This window comes from Sitophilus oryzae, unplaced genomic scaffold, assembly GCF_002938485.1.
Source record: "Sitophilus oryzae breed Bouriz unplaced genomic scaffold, Soryzae_2.0 scaffold_1576_pilon_pilon, whole genome shotgun sequence".
Taxonomy (NCBI): Eukaryota; Metazoa; Arthropoda; class Insecta; order Coleoptera; family Curculionidae; genus Sitophilus; species Sitophilus oryzae.
In genome coordinates this window covers 17,368,060-17,395,280 of record NW_022146254.1, presented here as the reverse complement: position 1 = coordinate 17,395,280, position 27,221 = coordinate 17,368,060, and the positions used below count along the sequence as shown (strand labels likewise).

Genomic DNA, 27,221 nt, shown 5'->3' with positions numbered 1-27,221 from the left:
AAGCATTTTCTTAGTCTTTTTTGAATAGTTTTAAGCGTTCAATTGCCTTTAATCTTAAAGGTAGCTTATTAAAACTCTTTATGCACATGAGAGATATTCTGGATTCCTTTCAGTTAGTTCAAAGCGATACATAGGATGTAAAAGATACTCCGCTCTTGTGGTATACTGGTTTCTATTTGAGGCTTTGGAATAGACCTTTATTTTTATATACGAATATTAGACATTCGTATACAGGGTGGCCCATCGAAAACGTTCCGCAAGACATAACGGCCAGGATATTTTTTTTTTCAAAAAATCCAAAAACACGGCAATTTTGTTTGTGAGAGGGACAACTTTTGCCCCAAAAATGATTGCAAAATCTTCAACTCTCTAAGCGGGGGTGCCATCCCCCAACTTTTTTCAAATGGGAAGGGTCAAGTGGCGCCGCAATGAAAAGAGCTTTCTATTATCTATATTTCCCCGCTTCGTTTTTGAAAGGATTGAAATTTGAAAAATTTATTTAAACATTTATCAGAGTAAATGATACGGATAAATTCCTTCGACCAATTTGCTGTTTTTTCTTATTATTTCTAGATGTTTACGTATTTTTTCACTTGTCACAAGGTTGAACGATCAGGTGCGGTAGTTGCTAGATAGCTATTCTGTGACTTAGAAAACATTAATCGCTTTTAGACGCTCAGCGTATATGACGTTAATTTTTGCTTAGCGCGCACTTAACTACCGATTTGGGTATTCTCATTTGATGCGCATAGCATCTTTACCCTTGCGCTAAGCGATTTGAAAACAGCTACCTTAAAGGATCGTCTTCCTTGTGGAACTGTCAGTAAAAATAGAATAAATTGTGATTTTGTGCGTTCTCTTGTTCTTTAGTGAAAACTATTTCTTCTTGTATAAATTCCCCAATAAGTAATTGATAATTTACGACTTGGCAGCTAAAAATATTGTTCAAAACCTCGAGAATGCTGAGAAGCGTCTTCAACATTTCCCTCTTGTAATAAGAATTAATCACATATCCATAGAAAAATAGGTTGACATAACTCAACAATAGGTTATGAAGTTCACGTAATATTTGCATTTTTCATTGTTTTATCCACATTTGACTATTAGATACCTGAGAAATTGCGATGCTGCCAACCAGAAAATGATTCGCACGGCAACGAGAATACCAATATCGACTGTTTGGCGTTCCGCTAATCGAATACTTTCGCACCGCTTTGAAAGCGTAACATTTTTATGTAAAAGTTCCATAATTCGGGCCCAGGACCGCATATAAAATGCAAAACCAAAAATGTTTTCTATTTTTACAGTTTTATTCTGCTTAAATTACACTTATAAATATTAATAATACTTCAACAATACAACAAGACCTAATTTAAGTATATCTGTACACAGATATGATAAAAAAAAATAAGATCATTCAGAATTTAATGTAAAAATAGTTCGTCAAATGGAACTACCATTAAATATGCTCGTATGATTGTGGTTGCTGCCAGATTTATAACATTCGAAAATGCTGGACCAAGTTCAGTGACGGCATCTTGCGGATTGTCGTTTAATACATTGTTGATGTTGTCACCTAAAAAAAAGTAGTAATATACCGGGCGTTTTTTAAAAGTGACTCACCTCCATAAAATTTCTATTCTTTTCAGACAAAAAAAAACCTATTTGGTATGTTAGTATATTATACAGGGTTGTTCACTACATACGACACGAAGTATTGCAGCTAAACGATTAGATTTTTAGAACTTGTAAGTTTTGGGTTCGTTGAAGGACTATTAGAGCCACAATTTAAAAATATTTTTACAAGATACATAGTGTCCCAAATAAATAAAAAATATCAAAGTTGTATTTTTTTAAATGGAACACCCTGTATATTATTGCATTTTTAGTTTCTACGATTAAAATAAAGGTAAATTTGATTAAGGTTTATTGTGTTGCAATAATAAAAATTATACTACCTTATACAGAGTGTCTAAAAATTTATTTTAAATAATTACTAGCTTTAAATGGCAATAACTTGTTTAATTTAAATGGAACACCCTGTATATTTCATGAGAGTCAGATGCACAATTTAATTGTCTATCAAATTGTATTATATCACTTTTTACCTATCCCTTCAAGTTTTCGTAGAAAATCCATTTTCTCATAATTTAGACCTTATTTATCAATATACCCATGGAATATTGACATTTTATATTGTTTTTTAAATCAACAAATGTACAAAATGTTCAGGCTAGTAATATTATCGTTTTTAGAAAAACGATAATATTACTAGCTCATTTGTATGCAAAAAGAAAACTATTTAAACCTTTATAAAAGAGTATACCATTAATTAAATATACCACCAGTATTTCCGCCCAAATACTAATTAATTACATACTTAATTGTGTTCATTAATAAATTATTCTAAATAAATATGGATTTGAATCAGAAATCAATATAATAATAAGTTATGAAAATGAACGTCTCTGTTGTTAGAAATAAGCATTTGTCAAAAAATGAAATATAATTTTTAAGGTGTTATTTTTTTACTACACTGTCTAATACACATACATAATTCAGTTTTTTAGTATTTGGAGCAATAATTATTATTAATCAACGCAAACAGTCAATGTAGTTTGAATACTGGAATCATATTAATTGGTCCTCTTTAACAAATATTTAAACAGTTTTTTTATTTTTTAATGAAATAAACGAACTATATCAACAATATTAGTATCTGTACTCTTTAAAAATTATCTAAAATGTCAGTATTCCATGGGTATATTGATAAATGCGTTCTAAATTACAAGAAAATGCATTTTCTACAGAAAGTTGAAGAGATAGGTAAAAATGGTATAATACAATTTGATAGACAATTAAATTGTGCATCTGATTCTCATAAAATATACATGGTGTTCCATTTAAATTAAACAAGTTATTGCCGTTTAAAGCTAATAATTATTTAAAATAAATATTTAGACACTCTCTATAAAGTAGTATTTTATTTATTATTGCAACACAATATCTGATCAATAAATAAACTTCAGTAAATATTTAGTATTAAAAACTTTCATACCCTCGGAGAAATGAAGCCTTAAAATTTATACTGCAATTTCACAAAATTGAAAATATTTTAAAAACGGTAAGGTTTAAATGTAATAAACCTTAATTAAATTTACCTTTATTTTAGTCGTAGAAACTAAAAATGTAATAATATACAGGGTGTACTATTTAAAAAAATACAACTTTGATATTTTTATTTATTCGGGACACTCTATATGTTGTAAAAATATGTTTAAATTGTAGCTCTAATAGTCCTTCAACGAACCCAAAACTTACAATTTGTAAAAATCTAATCGTTTAGCTACAATATTCCGTGTCGTATGTTGTGAACAACCCTGTATAAATCACGACTGATTGACGTTTTCAATTATTTTCGGTCACGACCTGTTTAACCGCAAATTACTACAACTTTTGATTTTCAAACAGTACTCTCGTTTTTTTTTAGTTTATTTGAGAGAAAATGACATTGAATGAATCGAATGAACAGAATGACATATGTTGAGTTTGTTCATTTTCACAAAGTGGTGGCCCATGGTAAAAAACTTAATGTTAAAATCAAGAACAAAGTCCAAACCACTGTCAAAAAAATTCTTTATTCGTGACCGGTTTCGGCAATTCCAGCCATCATCAGACCTTTGTCAAAAACAGATGTTCGTTTAATTTTATACGTATATCGTTTAACTTTATACGTATATCGTTTAACTTTATACGTATATAAAAAAATGGTACATATAGTATTCTTGCCTTGAACTGCTAATATAGAAATTAATTCCACACTATATTTGTCATAATGTGGATCAACCTCTTATCACGTCTAATAATCCTGATATATGTCATATACTAACGTACCAAATCTCGTTTCTTTTTCTGAAAAAATAAAACCGTTATAGGGGTGAGCTACCTTAAAATAAGAGTTTTTTAAGATTTTTTTAAGAATTGGATAAAGCATTAGATAACTCTCGAATGAGTAGATACGGTGTAGTTGCAGCAGATTCAACATATTATAAAGTTTTAATACCTATACCATCCTATACTATGTGTTGCAGATGTTAAAAAAATTTAAAAACTGATTTTTATTAACTGTTTTAACTGTTAAGCAATAGGTATATCACAGATAGTTTTATACCTAGTACAATATTAAGTCGCGTCCCAGCGATTTAAAAATCGCAATCACAGTTTCAATTCACATCACAGAACAGAACAGATTTGTTTGAGAAAGGGGAGCACACAACAAAAAACAACAACTATGTTGTACAAATAGAATTATTCGACTTATAAAACTTTATAAAGCACAAATAAAGACATATTTTTTTACTTAGAAAGTAGAAATTAGTTATGAGTATTCTTTAATATTTTCATTCAAGGAGATGATACTTTTTTTAAGGACAGTTAATTTCCAATAGCTACAGAGTGATAAGAAATTTAGATATCAATTCAAAATACGAAAAGTTTAGTCAAAAGTCAACTTTTGTTATTTTCAGAAGCCTCCTTTTTGAAAATATCTGCAATGGAGGCTTTTAATTATGAAATATGCAGTAAATGCATATTTATACAGTAAATACTAGTAACAGATATTATTTGTCACTATTATATATCCTATTTTCTGTAATTTTTTGGATCTTTTCTGTGGAATTCTTCTCTGACTAGTTAGACTAGTTGAATAGCCTTTAGTTTTGCATTTTCAGAAGCCTCCATTTTGTAAATATCTGTAATTGAGCAGTAAAATCTAGTGACAGATAATATCTATTTTTTTCTAATTACTTATATATCTGATTTTCTATCATTATTTTGGATCTCTTCTATGGAATGGAATGGAAAATTCTATAACTAGTTGAATAGCCGTTAGTTTTGGACAATGGAAATTCGTTTTTGGATTTGCGTTCTACTTACCTAGCTGTTTATTGCCGTTGAACAAGTTCTCAAAATTAAAATGTGCCTTGTTTATTTTGAAAGATATATCGGGTCTAATATTTGTAATATATTGCTTGCCATCTTTTCTTGTTATCAGATCGTAATCGAAGGAATAGTTGAATGTACAATCACCTAAAAAATATGCAATATTAGGAAATATTTAAGAAATATTTAGGAAATATTTAAAAGATATTTAGGAAATATTTAGGAAACATTTAGGAAATATTTAGGAAATATTTAGGAAATATTTAGGAAATATTTAGGAAATATATACAGTAATGGCCTAAACTTGTTAACACAATAAATCAAGTCACAATATAGATTTAATGCGTTCATAAGAACCAAAAAATTGATATGGATTAAGCAGTCGATAAATTACTGTAGCAATCGTAAGTCTTTATTTAACTTAATTTTTTAAAAGATCTTGAGCTGTAAACTTTATTGAAATGGATCCGAATATCTTATATTCAATTAAGAGTTACTTAAAAAAAGAAAGAAGAAAGATTAACTTAAAAATGTCGAGAATGGAAAATAATCCAGGAACACCTTGTATACGGATTTAAATTTAATTTTTGTAGGAGTATTTTTACATTTTCTTATTTATCTATTTTGTTTTAATCTTCTAAGGCACTAATATCTTGTTAGTCAATTAATATTATCTTAAAATTTGTAAACAATCATCTAATACTATTGATGACGTAAACATAGTAGTTATTTAAACAATTCCAAAAACTAAGAAATATTTTCTAGAGGTAGGTCTTTGTGGAATATTTAAATTATACGCATTTTGATTTGGTTTGGATGATATCATCTTTTGTTATTCTAGTTTATTTTATTTTAAGCCATTTAAATAATTCAAATTAATTACTTTAAACAAAATTATAATTTAAATAATTCTGCATTTATTAAAATCACTGTATATTTAAGATATGTTTCCGGTTATGACTAACTATATGTATATTATTTTTATAGTAAATTAATATCTTCAAACTTAAGGCTATATATAAGAACTAATAACAACCAAACCAAATCATAAGTACCAAAAATTGTTGTGCCTTTATAAATTTAGTTTTTAATTACACCTACATTTCCATTATTATTATTATTATTTATTATACAGTGTGAGTCTTAAATAAGTGCATATATTTTCAGGGCTAGTAGATCTCGATAAAAAAAACATATTTTCTTTACCGTTCTGCAAATAAGTCCAAAATAACCGAGTAATTTTTCTTTGAAAATTTCGAAAAAAGTAAGGTTTTTGCGTAAATTTTGAGAACCACTGTATCTTTTCTGGGGTTTCTTTCTTGTAAATTTAATCTACTACCTATGTTGTCATATTAACAAGAAATTATGTTTTTAACTGAAAACTAAAAAAAATCCAAAAAAATTTTCTACTCACCCTGTGTAAAAAAGTGTAGTATGCTTTTACTTATGGTATGAGTAAAGTATGAGGTACAGTGTGCATCAAAAATGTCAATAACTAGCTGGACAAGTTTATTTTCAATGCAGTTTATTAAGATCACAAGATGTAAAGCAAAATTATCTAGTTAAGTTAAATTAAATATAATAATAATACCCTTTTAAACTATGTTTAATTATGTTAAAAGGGCTAGAAAACATCTTTGTATAGCATCTTTAGTTTCATAAAAAAGTAGCATAGTAATATAAAAAGAGCATTTTATACATCTACACATAAATGAGATACCATGTAAAACACATGAAAACAAATATGAAGTTAAAAATATTTTATAAAACAAAGCTTCCAATTTTGTTATGTTTTCTGGTTTTTGCATTTCTTACTGAATTTCGAGATTTTTCAAAAAGTTGTACTGAGGCATCGAATCTAATCTTTTCATTCTGAATTCAGTACAAAATTGTACTGAAACAGCAACACTTCTTAATATGAAATATGAAGCATATCCATTTTTTAATAACGGCTCTTGAATTCGGGTAGAAATGTCAATGCTGATTTACCAAAGATATGTTAGATATAAAATTTCGAAAAAAAATTCCGAGGCTACTAAAGTTAAGATTGTCAACATCCTTGATTTCAGATTCCCTTGAGTTCGCAATTCTTTATCACAAAACTCGTCTAATCGAAACGAGATTTCTTGTGACATTGTTAATTGGGAATATTTTGCAATATGCATCGAAAAATAAATTGCAAAATTACTTTATAAGTCAATGTCATTAGCATGAAATAACGTTTAAGATATATATAGGAAATGCAGGCAGGTTATATCATTAAAAGATACATACCAAACTCCAAATTGGTCTTTCCGTCACCTTTAATAGGTAGTACTAAAAGCTGTCCATCCATATTGTAATGGGAGTCAAGTTTAATTTGTTCGATATAAACTACTAAATCAATGTGTTTCTTATCGAAGTCGATCCTAAAAAAATTATATAAATATTAATTTAACGACAGAAGGGAGTTTTTAAGTTAGGATGTATTAATATAAACCATATCATATCACTAGACTTTGTCACCCTAGAATTAGGTTGTTCTATATCCACTTTTGGGGTAAAATGAGTTACATACACCATTTTTTTATGCAGAATTAGCTTGTTCTATATCCACAAACACAATATAGCCAAATTCACAAATAAAGAAAAAAAATCTAATATTTTGTACTATATCCATATTAATTTGAAAGTCGTGGAACCATATAATGGCCTACATCCTACAGTTTGTAATAAAAAAAAATAGAATTATTATGTTCTTTATCCTAAGAAGTGGATATGGAACGAAAATACCAGATGAAAAAATATGTTACTATGCATAAAAATTAGATTGTTCTATATCCATTTATTCTCGATCTCTTTCTCTCTAACATACAATGGATGTATCTGTTTTTATTTAAATTTAAGGTTTTTGTTTTAAGCGGGGTGAAATTGCACCACTAAACGTTCGTTTGACAAATAGGCGGCAAATCGGTTCGTTTGAAAAGCACTGATTGCCTGATTTGTTAACAAATTCGAATGTTTCACACTTTAGAATTTCATGACACCAGCTGCCTCAACTCAATTGACTGCTCAATCGTTCATTTGAAAAGCACTGATTGCCTGATTTGTTAGCAAATTGGAATGTTTCACGCTTTGGAATTTCGTGAAACCAGCTGCTTCAACTCAATTGACTGCTCAATCGTTCGTTTCAAAAGCACCGATTGCATGATTTGTTAGGAAATTCGAATGTTTCACACTTTGGAATTTCGTAAAACCAGCTGCTTCAACTCAATTGACTGCTCAATCGTTCGTTTCAAAAGCACTGATTGTCTGATTTGTTAGCAACTTCGAATATTTCACACTTTGGAATTTTGTGAAACCAGCTGCTTCAACTCAATTGACTGCTCAATCGTTCGTTTGAAAAGCACCGATTGCCTGATTTGTTAGGAAATTCGAATGTTTCACACTTTGGAATTTCGTAAAACCAGCTGCTTCAACTCAATTGACTGCTCAATCGTTCGTTTCAAAAGCACTGATTGTCTGATTTGTTAGCAACTTCGAATATTTCACACTTTGGAATTTTGTGAAACCAGCTGCTTCAACTCAATTGACTGCTCAATCGTTCGTTTGAAAAGCACCGATTGCCTGATTTGTTAGGAAATTCGAATGTTTCACACTTTGGAATTTCGTAAAACCAGCTGCTTCAACTCAATTGACTGCTCAATCGTTCGTTTCAAAAGCACTGATTGTCTGATTTGTTAGCAACTTCGAATATTTCACACTTTGGAATTTTGTGAAACCAGCTGCTTCAACTCAATTGACTGCTCAATCGTTCTCTAATACTATCAATACTAGAGATAGCTTAAAAAATTTAAATAATCCAATACAAGTTAAAAATCAGATTTAAAATCTGATTAAGTTTATTCTAACACTATACATACCAAATAAGCGGAAAAAAAATGATAGTTTTTAATAAACAATGCAGACGAATAATTACTTGTATTTTAGTTATTTTTTAGGTTGTTTTTAGTTAACGTCTTAATGTCTCCACTTCAGTTATTTTGTGTTGAAATAATATTTTGAAATTACAAATCAATCAGCTTAAAATTAGTATTATATTATTCTATATCCCCTTATTTTGTTCTATATCCCAAAAATCGGCTCAATGCACAGCTAATTTGTTCTATATCCAAATTCAACATTTGTTCTATATCAATATTAACATTTTTGTTCTATATTAATATTAACATTTGTTCTATATCCAAATCTAAAATCACTAATATCTTTTAAATAAAGCTTCTAAAAGTAAAACAAATACATATGTTTGATAGGTTTTTATATTACCTTTAATTTATATGTTTAATAGAACCATTTTGGTATAGACTCGTTATTTTCTATTCGTAAAAATCATCAAATCAAATAAACTCGAAAAATTGGTACAAACTGAGTGATATAACAATGAAAATTGATGAATCTAAAAAAGTCAATTCAAGAAGTGTATATGCGGTACCTATGAACTAACAAATATTCAAGAATATTCTGATACATTAATGTACCTACTTTGCTTATTGTTCCTTAAATTAGTATTAATATGTACCTAATTTTTATTTAACATTTGTATAACAAAGACAAAAAACAAAATAAGGTATTAGGTATCACTTGATTTGTTTTAAGAATTATAGGATTAAACATACATGTTTATTTTATTAAAAATATAAACAATTACCAAATGTCTCTTTTTGACTTTTTAAAGGAAATTAATACATAAAATAATATTATTTGCTTAGTTATCTGCAAAATTCAATATAGAGAATATTTTTGCAAGAATGTGGCCACAAATGGATGTAAATGTGGCCACATTTGGCACAAGGTGGCCACAAATGGGAAAAATCGTATGTTTTCATAAAATGCTTATTTTCTGTTTATTAAGAATACAGATCTTTACAATAAAAGCAGACTTTGAAAGAAAAATGTTTGGAGAAGCACCAAAAAGTTTGTTTTATCTCCAAAATTAACTACAAATATTTTTTCTGATAAGTCAAACTCTAAAAATCCCTTTAACCTGGCCACAACCGGTGCTTCTACCCTATAGTGTTCACGGATGTCCAGTTTAAACTTTAAACCTTGTTAAAGTTTCATCGAAATGCTCTATAGAACAATCTTATTCTAGGGTGACCACTTGTGGACTTTGAATATAAATATTAACGAAGGAGCATATCAAAATCTTAGATCAAACGCGACGGGCTCCTAAGAGACAGCAGAGACAACAGAAATGGACGCCATTGGAATTTCACGGAAGGATCAAATCAGAAATGAAGACATTATATGAGAGATGGGAATAGAGGGAACAATAGTGAATGATATAGAACAAAAACAATTGATATGGTACAGCCACGTTTAGAGAATGCACAATGAAAGAATTCCAAAACAAGTATTTCATTGAATACCACCTGGTAAACGAAAGAGAGGACAAAAAGTCCAATAAATCTATATAAATAATACCAACTATAATGTATAGGTACCTAGGATAACTTTGATTTCAGGGCATTTTCCTTTATTTTTAATATTTCTTTTTAAGAAAGGTTGATTTTCTTTAATTTATTTATAATTATTTCCGAAACTATCAAAACATATTTAATAATACTTTGGGATTATATAAAGTGGTCAGAATGGAAGCCAAAAATGCAATAATATACAGGGTGTTCCATATAAAAAAAATAATCTTGATCCACTCACACTTCTTTGCACACTTCTTTACACTTTGCGCCGCGCCGCGACGCCACTATTACCGAACCCTGTATAAAACACATTGTATATAGATAAATGCACTGATCTTTTTTAGGCGCTTACATACATGTTTCTTTTTTATAGAATGACGGTAATGAATGTGGATGTCAGCGATTAAGTACACGTGTTTATTAATAGTAGCACTTAAATTGTTTATAGAATAAAAAAGGAAATATACAGGGTGAGTCTTAAATAAATAAGTGCAAATATTTTTAGAGGTAGATTATTTCGACTACAGAAACATTAGAAAATTTTCGGTTTAAAAAAAAATTGAAAATTATTTTAATTTTTAATTAAAAAATATAATATCTTCATAGTATGGCAACATAGATAGTAGATTAAATTTACATGAAAGGAAACCCAGAAAAGATCCAGTGGTTCTCAAAATTTAAGCAAAAAATCAGTTTTTTTTTTTAAATTTTTGAAGTAAAATATCGGTTATTTGAGACTTATTTGAAAAACGGTAAAGAGAAAATATGTTTCTTTTTTAAGGATCTATCTATAAGAATTTGGGGGCTATCTAAAAATATAATTAAACTAAATGAATCGTTGTGAGTAAAGTAGATGTCGCATGTCGGCGAGACCTAATTATTGTTGAATGCAGAAACGTTGGAGAGAGTGGCGAAGTTTAAAAACCTAGGCTGTTGGATTAACCAACATATCGATCCTTTATACGAAATCAGATGTCGCGTAGAACAAACAAGAAATGCATTTTTTTCAAAGTTTTATGTGTGGTCGATTCGTTTGTATGGATGTGAGACGTGGACACTTAATAAAGAAACGTTAAATAAAATCGAAGCATTTGAAATGTGGACATACAGAAGAATGCTTAAAATATCTTGCACTACCAGAACCAGAAATGAAGAAGTTCTTCGAAGAATGGACCACGATAGACTACTTCTGAATATTATCAGGCGACGAAAACTTGAATACCTTGAGTCTATGAGTTTCTCCGACTGATCCTTAACGGAAAAATCGAAGGACAGAAGTGGTTTGGGCGCAAGAGGCTTTCCTGGTTGAGGAACTTGCAGCAATGGACAGACTTGAGCGCGGATGAATTACTTCCATGTAGTGCAAGATCGAGAGCGATACAGAGATATTGTTAACATGGCAGTCGTCAACGTTCACTAGGAAAATAGCACTTGAAAAAGATAGAGATCTACCAGCCCTGAAAATATTTGCACTTATTTAAAACTCACTCTGTATAAGGAAAAATAAAAGAAGATAAATAAATGAATGGAAAATACTCGACCTATAGCAAGATAGATTAACTCTTTATCCAGTATGTCAAAAACCGAGTCAAAAATTGTGTCAACCTGTTGTTAAAAAACTGTTATTCTATGTGTCATTTTATGCTTAACTATTGTAGCGAAGAAAATCACATACTAAAATTAAGTTACTGACGCCAACTTTACAAAATCAATCAATTAAGCATCAGAAAGTGATGTTGAATTATGAATTTGATGTTTCTTTTATTTTGATTAATATAAGATTAGATATTTAAATATTAAGGAATATTTAATAGTTAATAAGGTTCATAGGAGACCAAATATTATAATAATTATAATATATAGAGTTCATACAAATCTATGAAGATGATATCAAGTACACTCTATGTGTCCGAGAGATCAAAAATCACATAAAAATATCTTTGAAAAAAAAATCTGTTAAAAATGGATGGTACTTCAATGATGTTAATACAAGAGCTTATTGGAAATAAGGAATTGCACACAGTTGTGCTATATCTAGTTCAAAATATTATTAGCATGAAAAATGAAAACATTAAGGTGCGTATTTACTATCCGAACGAACGAACGAACATTCGTTGGTTCGTTCGGTAGTAGTATGGACGGGACCGAATTTTAGAACTGAGCGAACAACATCTACCCATTCGTTTTTGAACTCCTTTGATGTACCGACTCGAAACGGATGGTCGAGCAAACGAACGAACAAATATACCGAATTGCATTCGTTCGCTCGTTCGTTCGTTCGTTTGTTCGGATAATGAATACGCACCTTTAGAGCAGATGTTTTCTTTAAGAAGTAAAAATCGATAAAAAAAGATCTTTAATATTATATGATTTTAATATTTGCTTAATAGACGGAGAGCTGGCTACATAAAAAACCTTATCATCGTTACATGGCTAATTTTTTTTGTGAAGTATCTTTTTGTGTAGCCATTATGAAATAGTCATGTCTGCCAGCGCAATCCCGGAGCTTAAAGCGGGGGCGGCCAATCAAAAGGGTGAAATTTTGACACTAAAAATATTATAAGGTACACGAGTTGTAATTGCCAAATAGCTTTTATTTATTATTAAAAACGTGTAAAATTGTTGACAGACATTTTTCTCGTGGCTAAAATGCCGGCAGACAACACGAAAGAGGCATGGAATTTTGGCAACAAAATCATCGCATACATGCATGTCGATTGGTGGAATGTCATGTTTATTGTTTATTTATCTAAAAAGCCGTATGCAAAAGGGTAGACAATAAAATCGTGGCTCAATCAGCGGTAGAGAGTTATCAAAAGCGCGATATTACTCTACAGGGTGAATCTTGAATAAGAGCAAATATTTTCAGAGCTAGTAGATCTCAATAAAAAAACATATTTTCTTTGTACCGTTTTCCAAATAAGTCCAAAATAACTGAGTTATTCAAGTTTAAAAATTTAAAAGGAAATTGATTTATTTTTAGCCACCTGTTTTTTTCTGTATTTGCATTCATTATTTTAGTGTGCAGCCATAGACTAAAACCGTAAGCATGGTAGGTTAAGAAATAATTATACCGTGGGTAAATTTGCGGTAAACAGGCAGTTGTAAAAAGTTTTCTAAAATATACGGCTAAAATGCCGGCAGACAACACGAAAGAGGCATGGAATTTTGGCAAAAAAATCATCGCATACATGCATGTCGATTGGTGGAATGTCATGTTTATTGTTTATTTATTTAAAAAGCCGTATGCAAAAGGGCAGACAATAAAATCGTGGCTCAATCAGCGGTAGACAGTTATAAAAAGCGCGATATTACTCTACAGGGTGAATCTTGAATAAGAGAAAATATTTTCAGAGCTAGTAGAGCTCAATAAAAAAAACATATTTTCTTTTTACCGTTTTCCAAATAAGTCCAAAATAACTGACTTATTCAAGTTTAAAAATTTAAAAGGAAATCGATTTATTTTTAGCCACCTGTTTTTTTCTGTATTTGCATCCATTATTTTAGTGTGCAGCCATAGACTAAAACCGTAAGCATGGTAGGTTAAGAAATAATTATACCGTGGGTAAGTTTGCGGTAAACAGGCAGTTGTAAAAAGTTTTCTAAAATATACAGCAAAATTTATCAAAAATACACGATCTTCTTTTGCGAAAAAAAACTCATAGACGTATTCCTGGGGTCGAAATATATCACCCTTAAAAGTACTTGCACTTATTTAAGACTCACACTGTATAATCATTTTTAAGAAACGCTCGCCGCGTTATTAATTGAAACATAATACATGTAAGTCTACAAAAATTTTACGGTCGACTGAGAGGAAGATTCGTTTGTGAGAGCGAGGATCTGCAGTACGATTAGTAAAATACAAATAGTGAGACAGAATAGCAAATATATGATATTTGTTATTGAAATAATAAAAAAAATATATTTAGTTTTTATTAAAATTTTAATTTTTTAAAATATATTCATTTTATATTTTTTTTAATATAGGTACTTAAATGGATGGATTTTACGGTCGACTGAGAGGAAGATTCGTTTGTGAGAGCGAGGATCTGCAGTACGATGAGTCAAATACAAATAGTGAGACAGAATAGCAAATATATGATATTTGTTATTGAAATAATAAAAAAAATATATTTATTTTTTATTAAAATTTTAATTTTTTTAAAATATATTTATTTTATATTTTTTTTTAATATAGGTACTTAAATGGATGAGGTGGCGAGCGTTCCGTGAAAGCGCTAGAGTAATATCGCGCTTTTGATAACTGTCTGCAGCTGATTTAGCTACTATCTTTTTATCTGCCCTTTTGCATACGGCTTTTACAATAAATAAATATGACATTCCGCCAATCGGCATGCATGTATGCCAGAATTTTTTTCATTCACCAAATTTAATTTTTTAATAATTTTTAAAATTTGATGCCTCTTTCGTGTTGTCTGTCGGCATTTTAGCGACTAGAAAAATGTCTGCCAACAAATTTCCACGCTTCTTAATAATAAATAAAAACTATTTTCGCAATTATAACTCGTGTACCTTATAATATTTTTAATGTCAAAATTTCACCCTTTCGATTGGCCGCTTTAAGCCCCGGGATCGCGCTGGCAGACGTGACTATTTCATAATGGCTACACAAAAAGATACTTTACACAAAAAATTAGCCATGTAACGATGATAAGGTTTTTTATGTAGCCAGTAGTTAGACTCTAACATTATTTTTGATTTTACTTACTTTGCGTCTTTTAAAATGGCATTATTCAAACCATATATTTTGCAATCGGTAAAAAGGAGTTTCAGCTGGCTGCTTGGATTCAATTCGATTTTTTCCAGTACCCATGGATTCAAGCTCGGACTGCCAAAAGCTGGATCACCTAAAAATATTTTATAATTATTGTAAATTACAAAAATAAATCTTAACAAATTGATTGTTATTTATACAGGCTAGTCCGAACTGTATTTCGGAAACTTCGGCAGCATATTCTGCAGATAAAAATTTTGAAAAAGCAATCAAAAGATAATTAACGCTGCTAAAAGACTATCAAAATGTTGATCTAATAACAATTTGACGTTTATACTATTACGTCAAAAGCAACTTTTTTCCAAAGCCTACCATGACTTCACTGAATCATCGTTTCTTGTTCACTATTATTAATATCGTAGAATGGGTATAATCAAGATAAATAAGGCATAATACTTATACCGTGTTGTAAAAGAAAGTTAATTAAGGGCTTATCTTTTGGTATTTATTATAATTTTGCCAATATCTTCGGTTTGAAAGAAGATATCGAGATGCGGTTTTCGCTTACTTTTTAAGCGTTTACTACTCTTTACTATCAACTAGATGAAATTAATTACCAGATCAATGTTTCCTACAAGGGACGCTCTACAACTAAATCAGGAAACCTATCAAAAAGAGCTTGAAAAGAGACTAAAGCCACAGACACTCAGAGATCAAGACCCCAACGACATTCTCAATAATCTAAGGCAGAGCATAACTACAGCAACAAAGAAAATATGTAGTAAAATGATACACTGGCACTGGAAAATATTTACACTGGCACTGGAAAATGTCTTCAAGAAATTAGAATGGGAAAATAGAGGTCTAAACATCGATGGGGTACACCTTAGCCATCTGAGGTTCGCAGACGATATTGTCTTGCTGAGCACCGACATTCAAGAACTAAACACCATGCTAAATGAGCTAAATGAGCAATCCCAGAAAATTGGCCTTAAAATGAACTTGAAGAAGACCAAGATAATGAGCAACAATATCCATAACATTACCGTGGACAACGTTCTTATTGAAAACGTAGACCATTATATATATTTAGGTCATAAAATCAAGCTGGGCAAGGAAAACCAAAATACGGAGATCAAACGCAGGATCCATTTGGCATGGGTAGCATTTGGAAATATGAGCAATATTTTCAAGGATAAAAAGGTGCCCATGAACCTAAAGAAAAAGGCTTACGACAGCTGCATTCTACCTGTGCTTACGGGGTTAGAGACTATGGCAATTACTCGAAAAACAGCAGAACAACTACGAGTAGCACAAAGAGCCATGGAAAGAATCATGTTGGGAGTCACCATTAGGGAAAAAATACGGAACACCCACATACGTCAAAAAACAAAATTAATAGATGTCGTTAAAAGAGTGGCAAGTCTGAAGTGGCAATGGATAGGACATGTGGCAAGACAGGATCCAGACCGATGGCCCCAAAAAATAATCCTATGGAGACCTAGGGGAACAACAAGAAGTGTGGGCCGACCAAAAAAGAGATGGGTCGATGACGTCAGGGCAGTGGCGGGAAGACAATGGATAAGATTGGCTAGAGATCGCGAAGCATGGAAAAACCTAGAAGAGGCCTATATCCAACACTGGATGGAACCAGGCTGAGAAAGAAGAAGACTATCAACTAAAGTTACATATACTATTGCATTTAATTTTTTTGAAAAAACGCGCAATATTTGTTAAATTGTAAGACAAGGCCCCCTAGCGTCTACGTTCAAAAGCTTATTATTATTGTTTATATGGTACAATATAGAGTAAGAAACGCTCTTTTAAACGAGCCCTCGCCTGCTGGATTCCGATCATCCAGTCCAGAGTTATTAATATTCAAATCAAAACAGATCTGACCTTCCCCCACCACTTTATTTTGGTAGATAGGGGAAAATGGCTCTAATAAAAAATATTCAAAATTTACTGAAGATTATGGAGTTGTTACTTATCGTACACCTTATCTAGGCAAAATTGTGTAAAAACTCCATTTTCTTATTTTTTGTTGCAGTTGCGCCCCCTAGCGGTCGTTCTACAAACTTGAAAATAATTTCCAGCAATTTCCCATATCTTCTTTAGTTATAAATATTTTTTTCCGCAGCCGCTACGGCTAATACTTTTCGAGATACAGCCGAGAGATATTCTTAGTAGGACACCCTGTACATATGTGACCAATCGTGTTGAAGCCGTTTCTAAATCCTACTTGTTCCCGTGGTTGTGCAGCGTCTGGCGTGTTTTGTATTCCGTTATTTATTATTTTGGTGTATATTATCTTAAATGTATTTTAATTATTGTGTATTATTAGTGCTTATATATGACTTATTTATATATTCTTATTGAAGCAGTTGATAAATTAATGCCTTTCTTCCTATATTTGTAGTATTTACTATATGTATTATTGCATTTTCCTATAATATAAATGACTGTGTTGTTTTAAAATTTAACTCCATTTATAATATGAATATTTATGCATTTTTTTCAATATGCATTAAAAAGGTTATTTGCATATAAATTGACAGTCCATAACATAGTATCAATTATTAATTTTGGTTTCAACTAAATGTATAATAACTGTTCATTTGTTAAAAAATATATAGATTAGTAAAAAAGAGGATATCCATTTAAGATTAATCAATCATTTAGAATATGCTAATTAATAAAAAAAAACATAAACACAGCTCTGCAAACAATCATTTGTGAAAGGTATTAATTACAGCTGTAAAAAGTGTTAATAGGCATTGCCATTTGTTAACATAAATTATCTTCTTGAATACATTTAGTGTACAGCAATAAAGAATTTAAAAAAATATGTACATTTTAGGTTATAAATACTTTAATACTAAAAACGATGTCATTAACTGGGAAATGACGGTCTTAGATGGTTATGGCATTTATTAACAATAAAATTTTAGATGTAAAATGACCACAACCTTTATTTCCAAGCCAACTCTGGTGCCGTTTTTTACTCTAATGTATGGTATTTACAGATATGTTATTTTATTATGTACATGATACTATAAATACCGTATGATTGAGTAGAGGTGCCCGGTGGCGTAGAGGTACAGGCTCTCGTCTACCAATCTCAAGGTGTGGGTTCGATTCCCACACCCGGCATTTCATCAGCCGACTATTTTTATTTAAATAAAAATAGTTTGGGTGCCTAGGTCGACTCAGCCTTAAATGAGTACTTGGGATTCACAATCCTGAAGTAATAATAGGCGGTTGAAGCGTAGTGCTAGCCACATTACCTTCCTTGTATACCGAACGGCTCTAGTATAGCAAGCTGTACCTTGCTACTCCCAAGGCCTTAAACGCTATATACGGGAGCTATTATTATATATGATCGAGAAAAAACGGCGTCAGCGATGGCTATGGAATGAAGATCGCTGTCATTTTATATATAAATTTATATGGGAAATGTCATCGATGTTCATTTCCCAGCCAACTGGACGCCGTTTTTTTTCGGTCATACGGTATTTATTAGTAAATAATATTTTCTGGCCTTTAGCTGTGTATTTTTTCTAATTTCGAAAAATCAAATAAAAAGAAAATTGTTTTGCTTGTCCTAAAGGGGGGAACCAAACTCCACACCCACAACCGGTTTCTGGGCCTACACTTCATCAGGTGGGCTTTCCAAGGGCTGGTTCTCACCGACACGGCAAGCAAAATTCTTTCTATATCAACAGACGATGTCGTAAAGTGTCGGTGAGATATTAGTGCATCTCCCGTCAAAAGATGGTAAAGAGCGTTGTAAGAATTTTGTTCATTTCATAAATATTTATTAGATGATATCAATATTTTATTTTTTACTTTATTTTTTATTTAATACTTTATATTTTTTGAAAATTTTATAATATTAGTAAAATTTGATTATGACTTACTATTAGTTCAAAAATATACCGGGTGGTGCATCGTCGTTGGAAACATAGGAAATCCAATGCAAATTTTGAACTGTCCAACAGGTAGCAATGCAAAATCAGTCAAATGTCAACATACCTGAAGTTGTCAACATATGATTTTATCATTGTTAAATGTAATGTGTTGTGCTGTCTATGCTGCTACGTTATAGTACCTGCGCTTAGTGTCCCCGAAATGTATTTTTGTAAACTGGTTCGAGTAAGGCAAAAGCCTAACGTTTAGAAAATACAATTTGACATTGACAAAATAATGGGACAACTTAACCCTTAAGTACTAACATATTGAAATAGTCGCGCCTGGGCAACGGCCCAGCTACGTCGAACCACCGGTTCCCATTAGAACACCGAAGTTAAGCGACGTAAGGCGATGCTAGTTGATGGACGGGTGACCGGTTCGAAACTTTGCATCGTGCTGTTGTCCAAGGGAAAAGTGTAAAATCTATTGATACACACTGCTCATTCACGCCGGTTCAAGGCCGGATGAGATCGGATATCTCGTGAGTAAGAGTTAATTTAGACACTTCCTAAGTCGGTAGGCCATTGACCATGATATGGCCGAGGACCGCGGTTCGGATTCCGCGTAAACAAAGTAGGTCCCGTCCAGTTTAGCCATTGCAGCAGAAAGGAGACGTTAACTTGAACCTCACAAATAGTCGCGCCTATACTAACAGACCGTCTGAGAGACGCATTAAAAAAATCATATTTTGTTCGTGTCTAACAGATTTTTTGTAAGTGGAGTGAATCATTAGCATTAAAACTACAGGAAAAAAATATCTAATGCTTATATTATGCGAACATGTTTTATATTTTTGAAATAAAAGTACTAATTTTGGATTTTTGACATATCTTTGTTTCTCATCGAGATAGAAAAAAAAGCGAAAGGAAAATGAAAAAATATATTGATTATTATATTTAGCATATAAAAACCTATCTATTAAGCACAAAAAAGCAAAAGAAAATATAAAGAATAAAAAAATGACAATGCCTAAAGATGGGCTTGTGTCCTACACACTTTTTTGCGCATTCCAAACAAATTGTTCTCTTCACTTTCTTCGATATTAGTTTACTGATCGTTCACATCCATATTTTCAGCATCTATATTAAAACATACACAGCTACATACCATTAGATATTAGTTAAAAACCGTTTTTTTTACCTTCTTAATTCGAATTCAGAATTATGATCGCTCACTATGGCAAAATTTTCCCCACATTCGGATTCTTTGTCACTTATTTTGCTATTATCGCTGCTAGTCCCTTCAAACCACTTTAGAAGAGTATCCTTGTAATCTTTCTTGCCATACTTTACATGTTTTGAGCTACTAGGTTCTTGATTCATTCCACAAATTTAAAAAAAAACTTACGTTAACGCTAACACTCCGTCTGTCAGACGGCATCGACAGTTTGAACTAAAATATTTCGAAAACTACACACTTTCGCAAATTGCCCTGCCGGCCTTTAACTTGTTTTGATGCGTATTGAAATTACATAGTTGGATGATAATTAGAAGTGGAGAGCAGAGGAGATGTCATATGTCCAGCTAGTCCGTTGCGTCTGTGAGACGGGGTGTTAGTACTTAAGGGTTAAGGTACCTACGTTGGCACTTGCCTGGTTTTGCATTGTTATCTGTTCAGCTTTAATTTCAAAATAGATGCTTAGATTTAAATTATGCAGATAAAAATTATTTATTTAGATGTAATTCTTAAATTACTTAAAACCGGCTTGTTCAAAATTGTTCAAATTTGGCATGTGTATTCAGCATACACAGACTTTGTTACAACCTATTTCTATGATACTTAATTAAGCGCAAATATTTTCAGGGCTGGTAGATCTCGATAAAAGAAACATTATTTTCATTTTACCGTTATTCGAATAAGTCCAAAATAACCGAGTTATTTCATTTTGAAAATTAAAAAAATGTTCTGCTTAAATTTTGAGAACCACTGGATCTATTCTGGGTTTTCTTCCCTGTAAATTTAATCTACTACATATGTTGCCATATTATCGAGAAATTATGTTTTTTAACTGGAAAGTAAAAAAATTCGAAATATTTTTTCAAAAAATTTCAATTTTTTTGGCGGAAAAAACTTCATAATCGTGTTTCTGGGGTCAAAATAAACTATCACTTAAAATATTTACACTTATTAAAGACTCATCCTGTATATCCTTCGTACATGAAATAATTATTATTCATCATTTATTCAAAAATGTTGTTCCAAGAAATGGAATGTTCAAATAAACACAATAGGTATTTCTTGAAATATTTCATTTCTTGAAATATTTCATTTCTTGAAAAAATAGTTATATAATGGTCGATTTTTCGAGAAAATTACAGTGTTTACTTTTAAATGCTTGGAGAATAATAAAATATTTTTCTATACCTACCTTTCGATAACTGGGGAATGCTCGCACGAGCATGCTTCACAATACAATCCGACAAATCGGACCCCACACGACAGGCTGATATATAATTTGCTGAAAATTAAAAAAAAATTATCAGAAAGTTATTTATTTATTTTAATGTAATAAAGCAGAAGATTAAAAAAACTACGTAGCAGTGGCTTTTGAAATAGCAATCAATAATACATTCTAGATAATATTGTCACACTACACATTTGTGGCTGATGAAAACTACCTGAATTTTCAATATTCTTTATGATTATGTAAGATATAATTTTCAGTATTCTCAATATTCACGGAATATCGAGACGGCCTGTATATTGTGTATTGCTATCATTGTGTACCCCCTGCCAGTAGAAATGGCGAAATACCCATAGGATTTTTTTGGAGAAATGAATCCGCTACAAAGGTATAGACATTTTTTTTTATATAAATTTCAATTTTTTTAATTTATAGTATTTTTATATTATTCTGGAATGACATTTTTATAAGTATAAGAATACTAAAATTTGCAATATTACATGGTGTATAAAGGGTTAGCCAAAACAAGATGTTTTTTCTCTTTTTCAAATAGACAACTAACGCTCTCTATTGTATAACATAAATAAAGGTAGTTTTCCTACAGACTTAAGTTTTGAAATATAGGGTGAGTCTTAAATAAGTGCAAATATTTTTAGGGCTAGTAGATCTAAATAGAAACATATTTTCTCTTTATTATTTTTCAAATAAGTGAAAAAAATATTTTTTGCTTAAATTTTGAAAACCACTGTATCTTTTGTGGTTTTTCTTTCTTGTAAATTTAATCTACTACCTATGTTGCCATATTGTCAAGGAATTATGTTTTTAACTAAAAAAATCCAGAATATTTTCCAAAAAATTCCAAATTTTATTTTTTCTTCCGAAAAAAACTCATAATCGTGTTTCTGGGGTCGAAATATACTACCCCTAAAAATATTTGCACTTTTTTAAGACTCACCCTGTATATTTTTTATTTTCAAAATGGATTTTGATATTCTAATTTTTTGTTTTATTATGATTATTTTAAAACAGCGTAACTGCAATAACTTATATTTGAGGCTACCAGCGCAAAACTTGCAAATTTCAGCGGAATTATATTTATTTTATTAAATTCATTCAAGTTTTAAGCTACACAATTTGCTTCATTAATAGTTTTCATGCAATTATTAATATTAGCTTCATATATCCAAAAAAATCCTTATGGGTTTTTCACCACTGCACTGCAAGAAAAATCTACAAAATAAAATAGTTATTTTTTGTAAACACTTCTGCGTTAAACCTAAACGGACGCTGCTTGTCAGAAGTTGTGTTTACAGTAATAAAAATTTGCCTAACAAAGAAAAAAATGCTTAACGTTTCGGAAAGTTTTCTCTTTCCGTCGTCGGAAGCAAAAAAATATAAAGAATCAAGAAAAAACTATTTAAAATATTTAAATTGAACTATTCGAGAACACTTTACTTTTTAAAATAGATACGTCTACAAGAAATCGTTGACGTTCTGTTAAAATGACATTATATTAAGTTAAACTTCAAAATTAACAATTACTACCTGATAATTACTTAATAAGGTAAAACCAAAAAGCCCAAACTTTCTGTATGATTATTTTTAAATTTCACGTATGTGATGTTTATTTATGTAATGTTCTTAAAAATCAAAGAAGCGATTGCCATACATTACTAACATCTACAGATGCATGAGCAATACATTTATTTTTATTAGATTGAATTAAAAAAACCTCTTTTATTTTTCTTTTAGAGGCTATCGCTTCTTTCATACTGTAAACACAACTTCTGACAAGCAGCGTCCGTTTAGGTTTAACGCCAGAAGTGTTTACAAAAATAACTATTTTATTTTGTAGATTTTTCTTGCAGTGCAGTGGCAAAAAACCCATAAGGATTTTTTTGGAGAGATGAATGCGCCACATAGGTATAGACATTTTTTATTAGCTTCATAACTTTGCAAAGAAATTCAAAGAGAATTCAGTATTTATTATTCTAAAAAAAAACAAAGAAAACAAGAAAAAACGGTTAAACAAGATTAAAAAAAGAATTTTCTTTAATTAATTTAGATCGATACGGAAGAGAATAAATAGAATTAATTAAACTTGACTTACGGAGATGTTTGGAATTAAATTTCTTCTGTGCTACGCTCGACGACAACAAACACCCGACAACAAACAAAGCACTATTCAGTAACATGGTGAACAGTTGTTAACCGGACAATTTTTTCAAACGGAATGGCGAAATTGCTTTAATTCCCTGTTAATTTATAAGTTTGACCATCATTATTACTTGTTTGTTGGTTCGAAATATTTTTTTTTAAATTTAAATGAGATTCGGCGGGCAGAAAAAGCCGCGCTGCGAATTTGAGAAGAAACCAGTTTTGGAATTGTCATGTGCCAAGAGCGGAAGACAACTTATTGGTTTCTTGGGAGGACGCGATAATTTTACAATAACCATATTAATATCAACATTGCTAATACTAATAAATGCGTATTGTTCAAATGTCGAAAATCTTACAGAATTTGCATATTTTTTTTGTGGTAATATTTGAATACATATTCGGTAATATCGATAAATGAAATAAAATTTTGGAATGACCTTAGCGACTACAAAATTATTTTACTATGTAATTAATTTAAGATAATTTTCACTGACAGTCAAAAGAGAAAAAATAGAAACTCAAAAATTGTGATCTTTAAATCAAATTCTTCAAAATCTTCATTCATCTTTAAATTTGAATGTTCGAAATCTTACATTATTTTTTGTAGTATTTAGTACAGGTTTTAACAGAGATATTGAGGTGCAAAACCTGCAGCTTACCTAATAGGGGCAATAAAATATAGGGGTTGTAAGGTTTTATCTGAACCGTCAGAAAATGAAATAGAAGTAAATAAAAGACGATCAGAAAGTTTAGAAAAAATAATATTTTTACTTTTTATAATGGAACACTCTATATGATTCAAGTTTTTTTGACCGATATTTTTTTTTTCGAGTTCAAAAACATATACAGTATGACCCCGGATTGTTTTTACAAGTCCTAAAAATCAAAAGGCGTTTCTATGGTAATATAATTTCGATTTCATTTTTTGATAGATGGTTATTATCAATTTTGATTAACGTCAAATTTTTTGCTGTTGTTAAAGTATCACATTTTCCGATAAACTATCACCCTTTCAGTAGCATTTAACTAAATAAATTTTGTGCTTATTTAAAATTTAGACAGCAAAAAATTTGAGTTAATTAAAATTCTATCAATAATAATCTATCAAAGAATGAAAACGAAATTATATTACCATAGGTGTTTTGATTTTTAGGACTTCAACTTTATTTTCCTGTTTTTTTTTTAATTTTCTATAAATCTGTGTGAAAATTTAGAAAAGTATAAAAAGGATTAACCATTTTATCCGAAAATGTTAATGATAAAATAGTTTTTCTTCTTGAAAAGACAATCAGGGGACATACTGTAGTTTGTCTACATTTTGGTTTAATCAATGCAATCGCTATCACACAAAACATATAGTGTGTCTTGGAAACAATTGTTAATTTGCATTTTATGTGGAAGATGTTTGTATGGATTATACCAAAATAATTCAATAACGGATTAAGCAAATATAGACAGACTATATACAGGGTGGTCCAAACTGTATTCCGGAAATTTCGGCAGCATATTCTGCAAATAAAAATAAGTAAAAAACTTCGTATGAATATATGTTCTAAATTGCTTAGTTTCGGAGATAGAAGGTGTAGAAGTTTCATTTTTATTTCGATTGTTTCCAAATAATTAATAAAGTAAGGTCAATATTTGGATGAAAATTGGTGTCCGGGAATTTTTTGACACGACAAATTTTATTTTGTTGTCAATATGACTCCTATTTGTAGGGGGCGCCACCTACATGTGCTTTAACTGCTTTGAAAAGTAATAATTTTTCGTCCGTACCTGTATAAAACTACTGAGTGAAAAAATATACATTTCTGTAATTTTTTACGTAAAAAATGTCTCTTGGTAAATATCGCTAGGAGCAACCGTTCTCAAGATATTTAAAATGGAAGTAGTCAATACATGTCATTATTGACAGAAAATAAAATGAAAAGAAAATAAACATGTTGAGTAGTTAGTTATTCAACTGAAATGATAAATTTGGTAACTTTTTATTTTTTTAAATATGACGTATATTTGAAAATGGAAGAAAGAGATCTATCAGAAAATATTACTGAAGAGTTTTCATCTGCTGATAATGCTAACATGGTTAGCGAAACGCGCGACCAGTGTTTAAAAGTAAAGTGTTTTAGTGTATTGTAGTCAGTTTTAAGTGTTTATTATATCTCTCTGATACAGGCGAAGATAACCTGTAGTAAATAACAATTTCTTTACATCACATTCTATAGAACATTGTAGGTACAGGGTGTCCCACTAAGAATAGCTCTCGGCTGTATCTCGGAAAGTATTAGCCGTAGGGGTTGCATAAAAAAATATTTATGACTAAAGAGGCTATGAGAAATTGCTGGAAATTATTTTCAAGTTCCTAGAACGACCGCTAGGGGACGCAACTGCAACAAAAAATAAGAAAATGGAGTTTTTACACAATTTTACCTAGATAAGGTGTACTATAAGTAATAGCTTCTTAATCTTCAGTAAATATTGAATATTTTTTGTTAGAACCATTTTCCCCTATCTACCAAAATAAAGTGGTAGGGAAGGTTAGATCTGTTTTTATTTAAATATTAATAACTCTGGACTGGATTATCGGAATCCAACAAGCGAGGGCTCATTTAAAAGAGCGTTTCTTATTCTATATTGTACCATATAAACAATAATAATAAGCTTTTGGAGGTAGACGCTAGGGGGCGTTGTCTTACAATTCAACAAACATTGCGCGTTTATTAAAAAAAAAATTCAATAGTATATGTAATTTTAGCTGATCGGAAAGAGTAGAAAAAGCTTAAAAAGTCAGCGAAAACCGCATCTTGATATCTTCTTTCAAACCGAAGATATTAGCAAAATTATAACAAATACCAAAAAATAAGCCTTTAATTACCTTATTTTTACAACACGGTATCAGCCCTCTTGATTATGCCCATTCTAACAAAAAATAAGATAGAAACAGTTAGTTTATTTTCAAATCGACGAAATACCAAAATACCATAATACCAGATGTATTAATATCTAATAATTAAGATATTAATACTAATACAGTGGACAAGAAACGATGATTCAGTGAAGTCATGGTAGGCTTTGGAAAAAAGTTGCTTTTGACGTAATAGTATAAACGTCAAATTGATATTAGATCAACATTTTGATAGTCTTAGCAGCGTTTTTTATATTTTGATTGCTTTTTCAAAATGCCAACAACTTCAAATAATAAAAGCAATAGCTGTAGCTATAGCAGCACCAGATTCGCGGAAAACGTAGGCACCCCAAAACAATAATTATAAGTTTTGGCGGCATGCCGAGCAGTTCAATCTAAACTTGTTTCCTTTATCTATGACAAAAGCCTTAAGGTTTAGGAAATATAATTTTACCCTCACAAAATTATAAGTTGACAACGTAAGGATGTTGGCATTTACTTGGTTTTGTATTTTTACCTGTTCAATTTCAATTTAAAAATAGATGCAGTTTTTGTTACATTAGTGACATTAGTTAAAAAGGGTTTGCCCAAAATGGGATCTTTCACAAAAAATATAATACCCAATTCAAGGACAAAATCTGA

The 27,221-nt window shown here is 30.6% G+C and overlaps 1 protein-coding gene across 1 annotated transcript; it reads right to left on the bottom strand.

The window, feature by feature from the left end:
• Positions 1-1,296: 1,296 nt before the first annotated feature.
• LOC115879297 (protein takeout-like) lies at positions 1,297-23,781 on the bottom strand. The gene is made up of 6 exons (XM_030896044.1): positions 23,625-23,781; positions 21,479-21,568; positions 15,133-15,271; positions 7,216-7,349; positions 4,936-5,088; positions 1,297-1,576 (listed from the first exon to the last, which is right to left on the bottom strand). The coding sequence occupies exons 1-6, from the start codon at positions 23,707-23,709 to the stop codon at positions 1,425-1,427; spliced, it is 753 nt and encodes a 250-aa protein (XP_030751904.1). The 5' UTR covers positions 23,710-23,781; the 3' UTR covers positions 1,297-1,424.
• Positions 23,782-27,221: the final 3,440 nt, after the last annotated feature.